General features: G+C 33.0%; 1 protein-coding gene across 3 annotated transcripts in view; it reads right to left on the reverse strand.

The window, feature by feature from the left end:
- LOC114339797 (uncharacterized) overlaps positions 1-21,516 on the reverse strand; it is a 69,646-nt gene that overhangs the window by 24,444 nt on the left and 23,686 nt on the right. For all 3 annotated transcript variants that reach the window (XM_050641425.1, XM_028290481.2, XM_028290482.2), the window contains exons 2-3: positions 13,601-13,825; positions 2,472-3,006 (exon numbers count right to left, since the gene is read on the reverse strand). In XM_050641425.1, coding sequence (XP_050497382.1) covers positions 2,472-3,006; positions 13,601-13,825 — 760 coding nt within the window. The remainder of the gene's footprint in view (positions 1-2,471; positions 3,007-13,600; positions 13,826-21,516) is intronic.

A 21,516-nucleotide genomic window follows, 5' to 3' on the forward strand; every position in this document is an offset into this window, starting at 1 on the left:
ATTCAATCACAGTTAGACTCGGCTCTTAGAAGATCAATAAAGGAACATAACGAGATAGTGGCCAAAAACAGATACGTATTAAATAGAATAATCGACTGCATTAAATTTTGCGGAGCCTTTGAATTAGCTCTAAGAGGTCACGATGAAAGTTTGACATCTACAAATCCTGGAGTATTTCGGCACTTATCAACTTAATGGGAGAAGTTAACACTATATTGCCAAAACATGTAACCAAAAATAATACAATCTTTTTGGAAACTTCAAAAATTATTTAAAACGAACTGCTGGATTCAATGTTATTTATTATAGCTCGTGGATTAATAAGCAAAGAGGTAGAAATGGCTCCTTATGTGCCAATTGAGGCTGATGAGACTACTGATGCTTCCGTTTAAGATCAAAGGATTTTATTTTTAATTTTGAGATATACCCTTGGCAATCAAATCTTTGAACGATTATGGGGATATTTTATATACCTGATTCGCATAATGCAGAGGAGATTAGTAAGTGTATTTGAGAGCAACTTAATAATTTAAACTTGAACAATACTCCTAAAAGTCAATTGGCTAAAGTTATGATGGCGCCGCAGTCATGTCAGGCAAAATTAGTGGAGTTTAAATTCTTTTCCGTATGCTCATTTTATCCATTGTTATGCCCACCAGTTTAATTTGATTGTATCCAAGGCAGCTTTTGAGCATCTTCTTCTTCTTCTTCTTTACGTGCCATCTCCGCGACGGAGGTTGGCAATCATCATGGCTATTCTGATCTTAGATGCTGCTGCTCTGAATAGTTCGGTTGATGTGCATCCGTACCATTCCCTCAATTTACGCAACCATGAGATTCTTCTTCTTCCTACACTTCTCTTACCCTGGATTTTCCCCTGTGTAATTAATTGAAGTATGTTGTATCTCTCATTACACATAACATGCCCCAGTTATTGCAGCTTTCGTGTCTTGATGGTTTCCAATATTTCCAGTCTTTTGTTGACTCTTCTCATGTTGACTCTTTTGAGCATAAAATGGTAAAACTCTTTTTTACTAACTGAATTGTTAATAATTTCGTATTTGCCGCTCAAAATAAAAGTGCCCCACCGATATTTTTACCCACGAGCCGCCACTGGTGTACAGCACCTACACTTTCTGCCGAGTATTACAAGGATATGTCTAATAGTTTTAAAGTACCGTGTACAAATAAGTTCTTAATGTTTTAAATAAAGAATAAATTATTTAAAAAAATAATACTTTAAAACTAGCATATGTTTTAGCATAATTTTTAGATTCTCCAATACTTGTTATGTAAATACATAATATACTATTCATTCGTAACGATAAAATCATTAGTTTTAGATATATTATTATTTGAAGTTATAAACGAAGGGGCATAATACATTAATCAAAATAACTGCGCCGTTTCATTTTTAACTTCAAATATCTCTAAAATTAATGACTTTATCGTTACGAATGAAGAGTATATTATTTACATAGAAAGTATTGGAGAATCCAAAAATTGCACTAAATTAGCAATTCCGCCAGTGGAGCAGAATTGGGGAAGAGTCAACCATTCACTTTCCCCCATCGTACGCCTCTGGTAGTAGCCAGAAACATTTGTTTAACATAATTTAGTAGGTTTACAGCACCCAAACTTGCTGCCAAGTATGACAAGAATATGTCAGTTTTAATTGTTTTAAAGTACTGGGTACAAACAGTTTTTAAATTTTTAAATAAAATCAGTAAGTAAGGAGCCACATTTTATTCAAGTGATTTTGGTTAAACCTTAATATTTTGAGCCCAAGAATCTACAATTAAAATAATTGCGTATTGCGTCCCAATGTGGATTTCAAATGATCTTTGAAATTTACCTTAAATAGATGAGCTGGCTCGTTTTCGCTTCAGAGGTGTGCACGCTAGATCTGCTGAGGAAGCCTGCAATGGCAGAAACAGCTGTCCAGGGATTGTGCATCCCTCTGAATCGAAAGTAAGCAAAAACCATCTTTTACTTTTCTACTTTTACTCAGAGTTGAGTACTAGGAAGTTTCTTTCTGTCCTTTTCCTGGAGTACTTTTTGTTTTCTATATTCGTCGTCTGCTGTCTTATAAATTGTAAAAGTCTCAGATTAACGATGTACCAGAAAGAATTTCTAACAAGAAAAGTTTCAGATTTAAATAATTATGTACCATTTTAATTTTTATTATAATGGTGGATTCTCTATCCAAGACTTTTCAGTTCATTTAAGAGAAGTCGCTGAATTGTGTCCCAATGTGGATTTCAAATGATCTTTGAAATTTACCTTAAATAGATGGGCTGGCTTGTTTTCGCTTTAGAGGTGTGCACGCTAACTCTGCTGAGGAAGCCTGTAAGGCAGAAACAGCTGTCCAATTCAAAAACTCTGAATCGAAAGCAAGCAAAAACCATCTTTTACTTTAAAATATTTCCAATTAATAATGAAACACCCTGTATAAAATATAATAAACTTACCTTTTAGTACTGAAGAGCAACTATTTAGAAACGGGCAATAATAAGAAGTAATTGGATTTCCGCCTGTAACTGCCACATCTAAAGAATTAAAACTACTACATAAAGGTGAAATGAAATCTGTCTGTCGCCCCAAAGATTCAAATGATCCATGAAATGATAAGGGTCGTTCATCAGTTTTTCTGGTGTTCTCTATGCTAAGGTAGGTCTTATCTAGTCTAGAACCATTTCTACTTAATGAAGGTGTGTGTGATCTAAAAATCTCATTAACAGAAAGAGACTTGACTTTTAATTGTGAATTTCTATCAGCCACCGCATCATCTATGGTTAAGTACTTAGACGTAGTCGAAAGATTGTCTGCTGAAGATGATTTACCAGCTATTTTTGAAATTAACTTGTTGGTGTATGACTCTGTAACTGTTATATCTGGTATGGCTTTATTTTTGTCTTTCCTTTTAAATATTTTTTGAATATTTGCTACTCTTGCTTCTTTGGTTTCTTCATAAGGGGCGAATATATCTGTTATTGCAGTAAACACCTTCAAAATAAAAACAATTATTATTAATTCATATTAAATAAAAATAATAATTGAAAGAAGAAAGGGACAGTTTTTTCGCTATCCAATAGAAATTCTGTGAAAAGCAGATAGTGTTAGAATCTATTTTGACTTAGAACAGTGAACAAGATTGTGTCAATTTACAATAAATGATAAGTTATTATTGGTGACTTTCAGCCAGTACCTAAAACATGTTTACGTAAAATGTGTTTAGAGGTCCCGTCATTTGGGAAGGCACCAATTTGCATATTATGGCGCATCTAAAAGTGGTCTAAGGGTCGATTTCACGCTAGTACGTTTTGTGTAATAGGATTGGTCCTAACACACAAAACGTATAATAAAAGGTCGTTTTCACGCTATGTCTTATTGTACGTTTTGTGTGGCATGCAAAACGTACGACAAAACGTACGTTTTGTGAATAAGCGGATTAATTTTTTCGATTCGACAAGACGTACGTTTTGCTGTTTTCACGCTACGTCTTATTGTACGTTTTGTGTGTCGACAAGACCGTACGTTTTGCTGTTTACACGACACATTATACACTGGACAAAACGTACGTTTTGTCGTACGTTTTGCATGACACACAAAACGTACAATAAGACGTAGCGTGAAAACAGCAAAACGTAGGTCTTGTCGAATCGAAAAAATTAAATCCGCTTATTCACAAAACGTATGTTTTGTTGCACGTTTTGCATGACACACAAAACGTACAATAAGACGTAGCGTGAAAACGAGCCTTAATAAGCGAGGCAAAGAAGCATTAAACCTAGGAATTTTGTGCAATAAAGGGTCGTTTTCACGCAACGTCTTATTGTACGTTTTGTGTGTCATGCAAAACGTACGACAAAACGTAGGTTTTGTGAAGTGTATAACAAGAAATGAAATGAATCGAAATGAAATCCAAGGTCAGATCGAAGATATGATGGGAAAAGCATAAGCGCCGGACTCCACTTGCGATTTGTAGTCGCGCGATTGTTTTGTCTCGAAGATTGAACACATTGTTTGAAAAACGTTAATATGTATCTATACACTTGACAAAACGTACGTTTTGTCGTACGTTTTGCATGACACACAAAACGTACAATAAGACGTAGCGTGAAAACGACCCTTAAGATCAATCGTCATGCAACTTTTTGCATTCGATTCGGGAAAGTGTCAGGAAATTTTGTGAACTAAATTGATCTCCGGTAGATGAAAATTGCATTTTGGGCATAAGAAAAATGCATTTTCAATGTGCATCTCAATGAGATGGAAAATGAAAAATTTAGAACTCGGGAAATATTGACGGAAATGAGTTCAATTTTTATATTTGGGGGTCGTGGGGGTCGCTAAACATGAATTTCATATCGACGATGGTGTCTGAGGTACCTGGTGCCCAGGGTTAAACTCTTAACCCGGAGTTCTATGCTATAATCATTCAAAATCGGTCAATAACTAGTACTCGGAGTTTTTGGGGGTCGCTGAGCACGAATTTCATGTCGGCGATGGTCTTCAAGGTACCTGGTGCCCAGGGTGGAACTCATCGCCTGGTGTTTTACTTTATAACCATTGAAAATCAGTCAATAATCATTACTCGGCGGTTTTGGGGATCGCTGAGTACGAATTTCATGACGGCGATGGTTTCTGAGTTGCCTGGTGGCCAGGGTGGAACTCGTCGCCTGGAGTTTTATTATAATCATTCAAAATCAGTCAATAACCATTACACAGGTGTTGTGGGGGTCGCTGAGCACGAATTGCATAACGGCGATGTTCTCCAAAGTACCTGGTGCCTAGGGTGGAACTCGTCGCCCTGTAGTATTATGTTATAATCATTCAAAATCAGTCAAGACCTCCGTATTATCAAAAATTTGTATTGGCATCAACTTGCAAACATACAAATTGGTGAGAACATGAATGAAGCAGTGGAAATATCACGTGGAGTGATAAAAGAGTGTATTTTATCGCCTCTACTTTTTAATTTTCACTCCGAATTAATTTTCAAAGAAGCTTTAGATGAAGATGCAGGCATTAAAATCAACGGAATCAATCGGACCAAAACATGTGATGAATACCCAGGCAACCAAGTGACGTCAATAACGTCCAGGAAACGTCAGTTTTTGGTTGAATATATACACGTGTTTGAACATTACGTCGTATAAACGTTTTTTGAAGGTGATTTTAAGTATGTAAGATTAATGACGTTAAAATACGTTTAAAAACACATTTTCATTTCAGACAGCCCAAGTCTGATGTCACAAAAATGGGAGGAGCTTAAAGAGTTAATGCTTAGAATGTTTAATGTTGTATAGTGACATGACTCTAAACTTCATTTATTGTTTACGTGCTTTGTGTGATAAAATAAGACTTTTGGTGTTTATTTTCTGTTAATTAACTAATTATTATGTGTTGTTCACGATTATTTTTGATTTAATGGACAGCGTTACGTTAAATTAAGATATTATGCTGGATAATTTGTTAATCAACTATTTATTAGTTTATATGTTGTTTCAGTTTGACACAGTAACGCTAATCGCAGTTCGAACGCTAATCAACAATGATCACTATCAAATATTTAATTACTGTCACCAAAACTGTCAATGTCAACTTTTATTGGGTTGCTGAAAACATAGTTGATTATAATTATGAGATTAGTTAATCAATTAACATAACAATTATTAACATAATTGATTTAGTAATTTCATAATTGTAATCAATTATGTTTTCAGCAACCCAAGCAAAGTAGACATTGACAGTTGGTGACAGTAATTAAATATTTGATAATGAGCATTGTTGATTAGCGTTCGAACAACCGGCCCTAAGTATACCTATATAAAAAGTGAAAATTCTATAATGTTGCATTGAGGGTATTTGTAATTTTATTGTTATTCTATGCATTTTTTTTATAAACTCTTCCATTTGGTTTTACTTTTAGCCTATAAGCTAAATTTAAAACAGTCAAATGAAAAATTGCAATACCAACAATGCCCATACGAATAATTATTATTGTGTATTTTTAAAACCATAAAATGAAAAATAATCTAAAAAACGACATAAAAACTATGTTTTTGATAACACGTATCTAAAACGTGATAAAAATGACGTCAGTTATGGTGGGACATATTCACGTGACTTTCGACGTCGAAAAAACCTGATAAACTGACGTGGTTTGGTGATAATTATGACGTCTTTTCAACGTTTTTTAAACGTTATTTGGTTGCCTGGGTATGGACTAAAAATATAAAAATACTTCTAAGACAAAACTTATGGTTGTCAGCAAAACGTAGTTACAACCAATGAACATCAGAGCGGGTGGAATAAAGTTAGAAAGACTCCACAATATCACCTATTTGGACGCCAACGTTAAAAATCACGTGGATATAAACAAAGAAATAAGAATACGCATTGAAAAAGCCAAAACCGCCTTCTACAGGGTGAGTCATGAGGAACTGTACATACTCCTACCTCGTATAGAGGCCCCCATGGGGAATAACAAATGACCATTAAAAAGTGTCTGCTCCCATTGTTTAATAATATACAGGGCAAGTTTCGCATTTTGACAGAAATTTGTATTCGTCATAATTTTTGAACGGTCAGATCGATGTGTCTCTTATTTTGGCCAATCGTTACACTATTACCACCTAATCAACTAATTTATTCAAACTAGAAAAAAATCAGGTCCGGCTTTAAAAAAATTAGTTCGTTTGGATCTTAGAAAAAATTTCACCCTGTATAAGCTTTTTGAAAACTCTAATATGAATTTTACAGATAAGACAAATAGGCAATTACAATGGCATATTTATTTTTTTCCGCACACGATTACTTAATTTTTTATAAAAAAATCAAATTTCACTATGAATTAAAAGTTTGGTAAAGTGAACCATGTATTTAAAAAAATAACTTTTATTACAAAAATTAATTTTTTTTGCACAAATAAGTAATTTATGTTACCATCCAATCAACTGATTTATTCAAACTAGAGAAAAATCAGGTCCGGATTTAAAAAATTAGTTCGTTTTGGTCTTAGAAAAAATTTCACCCTGTATACGCTTTTTGAAAACTCTAATATGAATTTTACAAATAAGACAAATAGGCAATTAAAATGGCATATTTATTTTTTTCCCACACGATTACTTAATTTTTTATTAAAAAATCAAATTTGTCAAAATCGGAATTTTAACCTAAAAATGAAAAAAAAAAAATGAACTCACGGTTTAACTCGCTACAACTCTGTTCCATTTTAATATTTTTTTTCTGAAATTTTTACAGCACATACCTCTTACCATTGTGAAGACTATGAAAATTGTTGTAGACTTTCAGTCTCCTTCTTGTAAAAGTTGCAAACTTGTAAATCGCAAAAATTAGGTGGAAAAATTTAAAATTTATCAATTTGATCACGTCTATGTTAAACTATAGAGTCCAAAAGAAGTGTTATGGGAAGTTTTAGATGTAGACGTGTTATAGAAAAAAAAAAAAAAAAATGGTAAAACTTTTAATTTTAAGAAAAACGTTGTTTTTGTAAATTAATTTTTGGAAAAAAAGTTAATTTTTTTAAATCTAAGCAAAAACTTTGCCAAACTTTTTATGCATAGTCAAATTTGATTTTTTAATAAAAAAATAAGTAATCGTGTGAAGAAAAAATAAATATGCCATTTTAATTGCCTATTTGTCTTATTTGTAAAATTCATATTAGAGTTTTCAAAAAACGTATACAAGGTGAAATTTTTCCTAAGACCCAAACAAACTAATTTTTTAAATCCGGGCCTGATTTTTTTCTAGTTTGAATAAATCAGTTGATTGGGTGATAACATAAATTAAATATTTGTTCAAAAAATTCATTTTTGTAATAAAAGTTATTTTTATTTTAATCTGTGGTTCACTTAACCAAACTTTTAATTATTCATAGTCAAATTTGATTTTTTTATAAAAAATTAAGTAATCGTGTAGGGAAAAAAATAAATATGCAATTTTAATTGCCTATTTGTCTAATTTGTAAAAATCATATTAGAGTTTTCAAAAAGCATATACAAGGTGAAATTTTTTCCAAGACCAAAACGAATTTATTTTTTGAATCCGGGCCTGATTTTTTTCTTGTTTGAATAAATTAGTTGATTGGTGGTAACATAAATTAAATACATGTTCAAAAAAAATTAATTTTGGTAATAAAAGTTAATTTTGTTAAATTTATGGTTCACTTTACCAAACTTTTAATTCATAATCAAATTTGATTTTTTTATAAAAAATTAAGCAATCGTGTGCGGAAAAAAATAAATATGTTATTTTAATTGCCTATTTGTCTAATTTGTAAAATTCAGAGAGTTTTCAAAAAGCTTATACAGGGTGAAATTTTTTCTAAGACCAAAACGAACTAATTTTTTTAAAGCCGGACCTGATTTTTTTCTAGTTTGAATAAATCAGTTGATTAGGTGACAATAGTGTAACGATTGATCAAAATAAGAGACACAACGATCTGACCGTTCAAAAATTATGACGAATAAAAATTTCTGTCAAAATGCGAAACTCGCCCTGTATATTATTAAACAATGGGAGCAGAGCACTTTTTAATGGTCATTTGTTATTCCCCATAGGGGCCTCTATACGAGGTAGGAGTATGTACAGTTCCTCATGACTCACCCTGTATAAACTAAAGAAAATTCTTAATAATAGAGATATTCCATTAAACCTTAAAATCAAATTAATAGGCTGCTACATATTCTCTACATTGCTGTATCGCATGGGGAGCTGGACCCTTACAGTGACACTAATAAAAAAATTGGAGGCCTTTGAGATGTGGATCTATCGACGAATATTGCGGATCAGTTTGGTTGATCGAATAAGAAATGAAACAGTTTTACATCGAATGAATAAGAGCACCGAAATAACAAAAACAAAACAAATTCGAAAGTTACAATAATTAGGCCATGCAATGAGACATTCAGAAAGGTATAACCTTCTACAACACCTCATAATATAGGGCAATATCACCGGAAGAAGTGGTCCAGGCGGAAGAAGAATATCCTGGCTCCGAAATCTCCGAGGGTGGTATCAAGAGATCACCGCTAATCTGTATCGGGCTGCCGTAAACGAAGTTATTATTGACGATATGATCGCCAACGTTTGATAATCGGACAGGATACTGAAAGAAGAAAAATGATATCCAAATGACAACTTGGGTGAGTACCGATCTGTCAAAAAGAGATTTTTACGCTCAAAATAGCAAACCAAATGGACAATAAACTCATTTGAGCCATATATAAGATTTTTAAAATTAAGATAATGCTACTAGCTAATAGTTTTTTAGAATAATAGACGGAGAGACAGCGCTGAAAAATCTATTTGAATTTACTAAGGCTAGATTTTTCACAGTTGATTACTGTGAGTGTGTAGAGAAACATACTGCGGTCGGTCAAGCGAAACGTAGAACAGGGGTTACTGAGAGGGTATCAAAGTTGCTTTCCTACGAAGGTAATTATTTCCATTTACTAAGGCTGAAAATCAGTTCACACATTCCAAATTAAATATAAATAAAAGTTTGTATAGTCGGTCAGCTGTATGACGGGACAGAGCCGGTCGGTCGGCCCCAATAGTCAATTGAGGAAATGAAGCATTTTGGCTCGCAATTTTTTCGTCCAGTATGGATTTACTTGAAATTTTCACAGAAGGTAGGAAATACTCCAAGGATCATTTTCTATATCATGTCGCTATCATACGCTAAAACCTTGGGGGTGGTTGCCACCCCATCTCGGGGGTGGGAATTTTTTATTACATTCTAACCATGAAATTCGATGTAAAACGTGATTCTAAGAAAAAAATGTTTTTTACATTTTCTTCGTAAAACTAATATTTTTCGAGTTATTCGCGCTTGAAAATAACAGTTTTTCGACGAAAAAATCGACTTTTTTAGAGGGTTTTTTGAGAATATCTCGAAAAATATGCATTTAATCAAAAAAACTGTATATATCAAAATTATATCTTTTAGTAACACAAACCAAATTCTTTTCCAATAATATCTTTAAGACCAATACAAACCGAGATACGGCATGTTAAAGGTTAGCTTTTTTCGTCAAATGCATAATTTGGAAATATTCAAAGCCAAATAATGGGAAAAATTTGCATTTTTCGAGGAAAACTTATAAATATTTTTTCAAGTATATAATTAGACCTTTCAAAAAATAATAATAAAAAGTTTCTAGCATGAAAATTAAGCGACTTATAATCAAAAAAATGTCGGTACCTGCTTTTCTCTACGAAAAAATCAGTGAAAACAACCCCCTCACTACCTTCCTAATTCAAAATTGGTCTTCACCTTGCTGTAGTTGCTTTTATATTTATATTATCAATATACTCAAGGAGTTTGACCTATTTAAAATGCCTAATTTTGGAAAAATATTATATCTCACTGTGTACTGATTTTCAGCCTTAGTAAATGGATTTAATTACCTTCGTAGGAAAGCAACTTTGATACCCTCTCAGTAATGAGACCCCTCAAAAATGATTTTGTAGGATTTTTAAAGAGCTATAAGACAGTGTAAATTAAATTCCGTAAGATGCCTTAGTTTTTAATTGGGGCGGGTTTAAAGGGCTCGAATAAGGGGGTGTTTGATGGTAAATAGAGGTTTTAAACAGCTATATCTGGCTAACTATTTACTGTAATGAAAATCTATGCCCAGGGTAATTTTAGTCATTAAAAAAGCTACAATTTAGTAGTTTATAATTTTTTTCATATCTTCAGTAATTTCGGAGATATTTTGAAGTAAAAGGTGAAAAATACCAAATTGCAAAAAATCAATTTTTTTTAAACTCTAATTTTTCCAAAATTAAGCATTTTAAATAGGTCAAACTCGTTGAGTGTATTGATAATATTAATAATATAAAAGAAACTACAGAAAGGTGAAGACCAATTTTGAATTAGGAAGGTAGTTAGGGGGTTGTTTTCACTGATTTTTTCGTAGAGAAAAGCAGGTACCGACATTTTTGTGTAAGTCGCTTAATTTTCATGCTAGAAACTTTTTATTATGTTTTTGAAAGGTCTAATTGTATACTTGAAAAAATATTATTTAAGTTTTCCTCGAAAAATGCAAATTTTTTCGCATTATTTGGCTTTGAATATTTCAAATTGTGTGTGTGTGTGTGTGTGGAAAGATAATGACATGGAATCAAGTCCATTTGCCACAGAAAGTTGTAAAAGGAATTTTCTTATAGTATAACTACAGAGATGTGGGTTATGCCGTTTTAAATTTGTATTTTATTTTCTTTAATAAAATTTACTAAAAGTTCCAAGGTGTTTTTATTGGCAGCTAACAAAATGTGTGTGAGATTTAATGGAAGAAAATATTTCATTTCAATAAGTGTACGAATTAAATCATTGGATTTTTTTAAATGTTTTTTGCAACCGAAAAATATATGATTTAGATCTCCGTAAGAGTTCTGATCACAACTACAGGCCGAGGACTGTATAATGCCCAGCTTAGCAAGGTGCGATGGAAATCGCCCATGATTTGTTTTAAGTCGAAAAACACTTGCCGAAAAGAATTTTGAAGTAGGGTAGTTGAAAATATATAGATTAGGGGATGGTAGGGTAGGATGTATTTTAAAGTAGGTATTTTGTGAGTTTTCTACAGTATTTTCCCACTGTCGTTCCCATTTTAATCTTATTTTATTTTTTATCAAATGAAAGACGTCTGGTAATGTATAAATATTACAAAGAACTCCGTTAAGTACTGCTTCCTTAGCCAAACTATCAGCTTTTTCATTACCTAGTATACCTGTATGACCTTTGACCCATACAAATGTTATATTTAAATCTGCTATCAAATTTTTTAAATTGCATAATATAGGACATTTCATTCTTTCAAATTTTATGCTTTTTATTGACTCCAATGCAGACTTAGAATCAGATAGTATTACTCCATCTCGTAAATTATTTGATGTTAACCAAGTAATGCCCTTCCAAATTGCTATAAGGTCAGCAGTATATATGCTACATATTGATGGTAATTTAAACATAAATGATTGTTTTGTAGTTTGGATAAAAACTCCACAACCAACTCCGTGTTTTGTTTTTGATCCATCTGTATATATAAATGGCTTATTGACTAATCCACCTAATATGGATTTTAGAAGGGTGTGATTTATATGATGGTATTCTGTATAATTGGGTATTATGACTCTGTGTGGTTTTATTAGTGATCTATAGGGTATGGTATACATAAACAATGTTTTATTTTTACCAAAAGAAATGTGATCAGCATTGGTCTCAACGAAAGCTTCTGCCAGTGGAGGAGAATTCTTTATTTTCCAAAAGCGGTTTGTTAAATCTTCTTTTGCAATATCACTTAATTTGTTATCATGTTTGACTCTAAGGATTTTAGTTTTAAAAGATATTTTTGTGATATTAGCTGCCGACGCAAATCCAAAGCCAATTCATTACATTCTGCCAGTATTGCTTTCACCGGTGATGATATCATTCCACCTATGCAAGTTCTAAGACATTTATATTGAACTCTGTTTATTTTGTTTAGATTGGTGTTACAAGCAGATCCGTATAAACAACATCCATAGTCAATGATAGACCGCACATAGGCTCTATAAAACAATAAAGCTATACCAGTAGCTGCGCCCCAATTTCAAATTGTGCATTTGACGAAAAAAGCTAACCTTTAACATGCAGCATCTCGGTTTGTATTGGTCTTAAAGATATAGGAAAAGAATTTGGTTTGTGTTACTAAAAGATACAATTTCGATAACCACAGTTTTTTTTTGATTAAATGAATATTTTTCGAGGTATTCTTAAAAAATCCTCTAAAAAAGTCGATTTTTTCGTCGAAAAACTGTTATTTTCAAGCGCGAATAACTCGAAAAATATTAGTTTTACGAAGAAAATGTAAAAAACATTTTTTTCTTAGAATCACTTTTTACATCGAATTGCATGGTTAAAATGTAATAAAAAATTCTCACCCCCGAGATGGGGTGGCAACCACCCCCAAGGTTTTAGCGTATGATAGCGGCATGATATAGAAAATGATCCTTGGACTATTCCCTACCTTCTGTGAAAATTTCAAGTAAATCCATGCTGGACGAAAAAATTGCGAGCCAAAATGCTTCATTTCCTCAATCGACTATTAAGGCCGACCGACCGGCTCTGTCCCGTCATACAGCTGACCGACTATAATAACTTTTATTTATATTTAATTTAGAATGTGTGTATTGATTTTCAGCCTTAGTAAATGGAAATTATTACCTTCGTAGGAAAGCAACTTTGATACCCTCTCAGTAACCCCTGTTCTACGTTTCGCTTGACCGACCGCAGTATGTTTCTCTACACACTCACAGTAATCAACTGTGAAAAATTTAGCTTTAGTAAATTCAATAGATTTTTCAGCGCTGCCTCTTGGTCTATAATGGAACATGATGCACGTTAAAATTACAGAAGAAATTAAAAGATATTATGGTCCGCTTAAAATATTATTCAGTATTTCATTGTTCTTATATATGTTTGCATATCTCCTAACTCACAAGTAAAAATTGTCATCACTGTTTTTTTGTCACTGTTTTGTAAGTTGCAGTTTTTTGTAACAGGAATGAAACTGTAATTACTTACATGATCTGCCATTAGAGATCTTCCCCTGTGAAGTCTAATTCTACATACAGGACACCGCTCTGTCTTGGATCTGCATTTTATACATATTAAATGCCCATTATCGCATTGATACGTAGGACAAGAGATGGTGTCCAAACATACAGGACACTCAAGAAATGCTAGAATTGTAGTTAAACATGAGGATAACTTCTGAAGCTGTCTTGGAAGAGGACCACAGCATAAATTCTAAAACAAATAATATTTGTATATGTTATAGTCAAAGCCCGAATTTCAGTCACTCCTAGGTTTGACTAGGCAATCCTCAGGTCTGACTGACGGTCTTAGTCAAAGCCCGAAATAAATTATAGTTTCGGCCTTTGACTAGTCAAACCTAGGAGAGACTAAGTTGGTCAGGCAAAGGTCGAAATTTAATTTTATGAAATCGGGGTTTGACTAGTCAAACCCCGATCAGCTATTAAAATGTCGTAATTTGTTAGATTAGGTTTAATAAAACGTAATTTTTTAATTTTAATATTTATTATTTTCATACTGTCGTAATTAAAATAAAAAAATAGAGTTCATTCTCACATATTGATGTTGAGGCATTATGGGATTTAGAGTTATACAATAGGTTAGACCAGTGGCTTTCAATTTTTTTGAGTGATGTACCTACCACAAAATTCTTAAAATTTTTTGTGGTACCACCTAACTAAAATACCTATGGCGGTAGTTAATCTAATTAACTATAAATATGATAAATTTTTGCTGTTTTTGCGTTTTGTGTACCACTGAACATAATGATATGTACCACCATTGGTACATGTACCACAGATTGAGAAGCCCTGCGTTAGACCTTTTACACTTACATAATTTTGAAGAGCAATTCTTATTGCAGTAGCATTTTATAAAGCCTTGATCCCCAAATTTAGATCTTTTGTACTCATTTCTCTTAGAGACAGAACGTCTTCGAAATTAAGAAAATTTGGGTATCATACAAGATAAAACAATTGACGGTTCATATAAAGTTGGTACGAAATACAGAACAATAAACACACTTTTTTCAAGAAATCGAATAAGAGAATGCAAAGAGAATTTTCTTAATTGTCTCTAAGAAAAATTAGTACAAAAGATTCCAAATTTGGAGGACAAGACTTTATAAAATGCTACTGCAATAAGAAATGCTCTTCAAAATTATGTGTAAAAGGTCTAATGTATTGTGTAACTCTAAATGCCATAATGCGTCAACATCAACATGTGAGAATAAACACTAATATAAAAAAATTTATTTCGACAATATAAGAATAAAATTAAACATTAAAATTAAAAAATGACGTTTTATTAAACCTAATCTAACAAATTACGACATTTTAATAGCTGATCGGGGTTTGACTAGTCAAACCCCGATTTCATAAAATTAAATTTCGACCTTTGCCTGACCAACTTAGTCTCTCCTAGGTTTGACTAGTCAAAGGCCGAAACTGTAATTTATTTCGGGCTTTGACTAAGACCGTCAGTCAGACCTGAGGATTGCCTAGTCAAACCTAGGAGTGCCTGAAATTCGGGCTTTGACTATAACATATATATTATTTTGTATTTGTAAAATATTATATTGCAAGCATTTTTCATAAAAGACTAAATAAAAAATTTTACATTTTGCTGTTTTAGTAGATGTGTTCAATAGTTTTTATGATATCTAGGGGAGTGTAGAGAAGGTAAATTACATCTTACTCTGTCAAGTGCTTCCTTGAAGTCAAGAGATAAACTTAAATATGATGATACTATGGTAGTATGGTCTTCATGAACTTCAAACGTTCTTGTCACAGTATAATGTGACATCGGAAATTCTTTTGACTAATTTTATAATCTACGTACAGTATTTGCATATTTAGGTACTATCATTAAACTTTCTTTTAGGAGTTAACATACTTTACCCTAGACAGAAGTGTACAAACAAAATAATTACCAAAAATTTATGTTAAAATTCCTAGAAAAGATATTTTCAAACAATTAAGTACAATAATAATGCATAACAAATAAAGAACACCAACATATTTTATCTTTTGTTTTGAGTTCAAAAATAGATACTCCTACGAAAGCTTGGTAATTTATCTTTCTTCCTGCTTTTTATAATTTTATCTCTTTAAGAATTAGAAGTTCAGACTGTTTGTAAACATAGTCATTAATTTGTCTAGTTTGAAATACACAGTACGCAAAATATTTGGTTTATAATAGTTTTTAGATAAATCTCATAAAAATACACATAGCTTCTAAAGTTATGCATCAACCAAAATTTTCACTATTATTAACTATTTTCAGAGACTACTGTTATAGATAATTTATAAACAAAATATCATAACTTTGACAGATATTTCTTGTTTTAAAAGAGATACTGTTTTTTATAAATAAAAAATAAAAACTAAAAAATGTATTTCTAATTAAAATGTATTTAACAAGTTTAATATCGTGTATTGCCACGGGCATCGATGCCTGGATTCGAGCTCTAATACCGCATTTATACTCAGTCCTGTTGGACCGGAAATTGGGCAGGGAAGTGGGCAGCGTGAATGTGTAAATAGCTCACTCGCGCTGCTGCTCCTCATGCTCCTGCCATTGCACGGCGCTCCCTCAAAAGTCGGTTTTCCAGATGGAAGTCAAAGGACTGGCAGCGCGAGCACGAGTGGGTATTCACATTCAACTACTCTCTCTCTCACTTGTGGCCAGCAAAGCGGCAAGTGTGTAAGGGAGCAAGACGATGCTGTTGTCACATTCCATTCTTGTGAGTCGTTCGGTAATGAGTTGTAAGGACATTGGCAAGGAACTGATGTGAACACCTCACTCGCGTCGATATCGTATTTCGGACAATATTTCCGTCAGCGGCAGCAGCAGTGGCAATAGCTGAGTATAAATCCGGTATAATATTGCTAACAAGTCGATCTTTCATTTCCTGTGGCAGATTCTCCCATTCTTCTCTACAGGCAATTGTCAGTTCATGATGGGCTCTAGGAGGATTCCTTCGGACATGAACAGCTCTGGGGAGCGCATCCCATACATGTTCAATGGGGTTCATGTCTGGAGACATCGCAGGCCACTGCAAACGGCGAATACCTTCTGTCTCAAGATAGTCATTAACCGCTTGAGTTCTATGTGGGTGGGCGTTATCATTCATAAATACCTACAAAAAAAATGTCACCCACAATTCCTCGCCAGAAGCTCACATGAGGTTCTAAAATCCGTATAATGTAAATTTGTCCTGTTAGAGTCCCGTCAATAACCACCAATTCCGTGCGTCCACCTGCCGTAATATCCGCGCAAAACAAAAGACTGCCACCAGCGGAAGGAAGTATGGGACGGGCATGTGCTAGTTGCATCACTATATGACAATTTTCTGGGTTCAAAAACATAAGTAAAAATATTATTTTTGAAACTATGAAGTGCAGGGCCGGCGATAACGGGCCTGCAAGGGATGCACTGCAGGCGGGCGCCCTTGTTTGGGGGGCGCCAAAATGGGCTTTTTTCTGCTGGTGGGATACAAAATATTAATTTAAAAGAAACTGAAGGGCGCCTGTGCTAGTTTTGCAGGCGGGCGCATGCTACCCTAGCGCCGGTACTGATGAAGTGCCTAAATTCAAGCTAAAACCTTATTTTATCGGATGCCGCTAAGTGATTTGGTCTTATTTCATTCTAAAACATTATTTTTTAGTTGTTAATGCAGCCCGATAGCCCGTCCTCGTATATGGGCTTTAGTAACAATTAAAAAAAAATGTTTTAGAATAAAATATGCCAAAAATTCTTATAGAGATCTGATAGAACAAGGTTTGAGCTTGAATTTAGGCACTTCGTAATTTTAAAAATGATTTTTTTATTTGTCTTGAACCTTGAAAATCGTCATTTTTCGATTTTTTTCAATTTTAAATTGTTTATAACTCGAAATCGATTAACTTTTGAGGAAAATTACAAAAGACCTTTTTTGTTCCCAATGACCCAAAGAACCTAAAATAATGTCTACCCGGTCCAAAAAAATAAATTTGTATAATTTGTTAAATTTTTTTTTAAATAAATGTAGCAATAACTCCGAAAATATGGCATTTAGGTATAGGGAACATAACATGAAAAATAATCAGCATTTCTTAAGGACTTCAAAACGCAAAAAATATACAGGGTGTTTTATTTAAAATAAGAAAGTTCATTAGATTTCCAGAAAAACGGAAAATTTGATAACAATGTAATTACCACTATAATATCGGCCGCATTAGGACACTCCTACTCACCAAAATTTATAAAAATCATTCGAGCGGTTTCCGAGAAATCACCGTGTTTCCATACATTCTTGCTACCCTGCACTGGCGAAGCGTCCATGTAACCACTGTTACCATTGGTAACAGTTAAAAATCTTGCAAATAAATATTTTATGACGATGAATAATTCTATTTACCAATAGAAATCTATTATTATATTATGTGGTAATAGTACCTAACTCAGTAAATAGCAACTACTCGTAGACACGAAAATATTGGCGAGTTTATGTGACTCAGTTGCACTTTATTATACTCTGTTAGCAGACTGATTTCTGGTTACAATGGTTATAATATACCCACGCTGGCGCTCGGGACCGGCTAGTGACTGAAAATCTTGAAGAAACGACGGCATAAGCGCGCTGTGTCAGTAGCGCTGTTACCACATTTAAAATTTGTGACAGTACCTATAAAAAGTGTGCGTGCAGTTAACCATGGATGAGTGTCGCTTCTTAATCGATCAACTACTTGAAAAGTAATTCTCCTTGTATAATTTTGAAGAAAAAAATGAGATTAAAAATGAAAGACCTATTTTAAACAATTTAAAAAAGGAATCAATAAAAGTAGTTTGATATTTTAAATTTAGTTGGTACAGTGAAAATCCTTGGTTATATTATGGTTGCAAGAAAAATATACTGTATTGTTGGCCATGTCTTCTGGTTTCTACAGAAAAATGGGTGGACCAGGTTCACGATTTAAATAGTGTTAGATTTTTAAAAAGGTGGCATGAGGCCGTTACCTACATGTAAGATGTATACCCAATTTGATTCAGTTTGGCAAAACAAAAATCAAAAGTTCTCTTAACCAAGCCTTTAAAGCAAATATTGCTAAACATAATGAGTTTGTTAAAAAAATAGATAGGTATATCCTTAGCAGACTTATAATAGATACTGTATGTTTTTGGGCCAAACAAGAACTAGCGTTTCGTAATCATTTTGAGTGCGACTACTCTGACAATCGCATCGAGGTAATTACAGGGAATTGTTAACATTAATTGCCAAAAAAGATCAAAAAGTTTGTCAACATCTAGAAACATCTGTTTTTTCGAGAGTTTCAAGTGATATACAAAATGATATTATTGAAGCTACACTCACCGGCACAAAATTCCGCCACCCAAAATGTTTGATTAAGTTTGACAATTTATAACTTTATTATTTGTGCTCCGATTTTCAAGATTCTTGCACCAGTTTGTAGGTACATGTATTCATATTGTTTGGTATTATTCCGGTAACAAAAAATTTTGCTTACATGTCATTGTACAGGGGTAAAAGGAAGCGTTGTATCTTCTCTTAATTTTAAAAAATTCTGTGGAAAAATTGAATAGCTGATTTTGTTTCATAGTCCTGTCATATTTTCCCGGAGGTATCACCAACATTTTGTTGTTTGAATTATCCGAATATCTTTTTTCTTGCAAGAGCTGTCCCATTTTGTGTAAATAAAAACACTGATTGACTCATACAATTGAGGTTGGATTGATAAGATTAGAAGGGCCCGCATGCAGCCCAGATCTCAATCATATTGAGCATTTATGGGATGAATAAAAAAGCTATTTGCCGTCATCCTAGGCCTCCAGAAAATTTGGTACAGTTATGGCCATGGTAGAGGAATATCGGGCTATTTCCCAGGCAAGGAAAACACATCTTTGTTAGATGCTAAACAGATTGCGAGCAGTCGTTGCTGTAAGAGGTGGACATAACCGCTATTGAATTGTTTTGTTTTGTTGTTAAATTTGTTTTGCTTTGTTAATTTTAGTGCGTTTGATATTTTTAATTAAATAAACCTTCAAAGCAGTGTTTTTAATTACAGCTCTTACAAGAAAAGAGATATTCAGATAATTCAAAAAACAAGACCTTAGTGATACCTCCAGGATAATACAAAAGGAGTATGAAACAAAATCAGGCCACCAATTTTTCCACAGAATTTTTTAAAGTTAGGAGAAACAACAACGCTTACATTCATCCCCGTATAATGTCATCTAAGCAAAATTTTTTTTGTTACTGGAATAATAGCAATTAACACCAATACATGTATCTACAAACTCGTGCAAGAATCTTGAAAATCGAAGTACAAATAATAAAGTTATAGATTGTCAAACTTAATCAAAAATTTTGGGTGGCGTAATTTTATGCCGGTGAGTGTATATATACATTTAGCCATATCTTCATTTTTTTAAATAAGATTTTTTGCATCTGGTTTTGGTAACACTTCAGAAAAGTCACGCGTCGCCACTGCTACCGTGTATATCTTAAAACCATGAATTTTTGGAGCTAGGCGCCCATTGAGTCTTTTGTTCTACACATCAAGGACTACCAGAACCCAAAGTTTCAGAGCATTTGACAGAGAGCCATTTCCCATAAGGTTTCTGCTTCTGCGGGGTCCTTTATAAGAAACGTGATATAGGCAAAAAACATATTTTTTTACTTTTTAAGATTGTTTAAAAAACAGCAAAATCACCTGTACGCCTTTACGGATTTTTCCTCAGTTACCCCTCATATTTTTTACAACCTACACCTTTTACAACCTTCAAAAATATCTGTAAAGACTTTTATGCGAAATCAATGATTTTTTCACAGATAGACTGGTATATTGTACAGCTTGAAATGTTATTAAAAATAATATTTTTCTAAAAAGTTTTATGTATGCTTTAAGTACTGTTATGTTCATGTTTAAGATAATACCCAGAAGTTTTGTCAAACAACTAATACCTATGAATAGTAATTTTTACTATATTATTTGTGACTTTTAACAACTTTAGGTATGTTGTGCGTGACTAAGGTATAGAAATTGATCGTAAAGATCATAATAGTTTGCAGTAAATGTATTGTAATTTTTGTTAATAATATAACCTATTTGTTTAAACTATTAATTTGTTTTAAATTCACTACTAAATATACACTATAAACGTTGAGTACTAACAAACTTAGCATGTTGTTACTTCCATTTTTATTTACAGTTTAGCAAGACAGGATAAAATACATGGAAATAAAATACACATAGTTTCAAAAGTTATGCATCACCTAAAATTATGCTCATTTTCATAGTTGATTTTTTCGTGAACAGATTAACAGACACCGCTAATTTTTTAAATTATTTTCGATTTTTCTTTAGTATTAGAGGGATTTTGCACCTCTTATTTTGCAATTCCGTTATGGTTATCGTTATACTACGTCTGCGCAGTAGCGAATATATGATCCATTATCGTTATTAAACATAAGGGATTCCGTAATTTACTGAGGTTTAAAGTAGTGCTTATCGTTATCGTTATAGTAATGGTTAAATTGCTTTGTTGCCAGAATGTAAAAAAATCAGTAAAATTACATTTACATAGATTCTAATTTTGATTACCTATAAATTAAAATATCAAAAACTGTTCAAGTAATATGCTTAAAATTACAATAACGTTGTAAAGTGAGGTTATGTTTAAGTAACGATATCGATCACACGAAAAACATACTTGACAGGCTGCAAAAACTCTGCTTTTTAACGTTGCCGTAATCGTTATGCTTAATAAAGTTAACCATAGCAGAGCCAAAATCAGCGGTTATTTTAAGAGGTGCAAAATCTCTCTAATGATAGGTACAGTTGGGCAAAGGTTTACTCAAACATCTTTTTTGAACTTATACCGGGAGACCGGGTGGAAGAAAA

This window comes from Diabrotica virgifera, chromosome 10 (assembly GCF_917563875.1).
Source record: "Diabrotica virgifera virgifera chromosome 10, PGI_DIABVI_V3a".
NCBI classification, from domain to species: Eukaryota; Metazoa; Arthropoda; class Insecta; order Coleoptera; family Chrysomelidae; genus Diabrotica; species Diabrotica virgifera.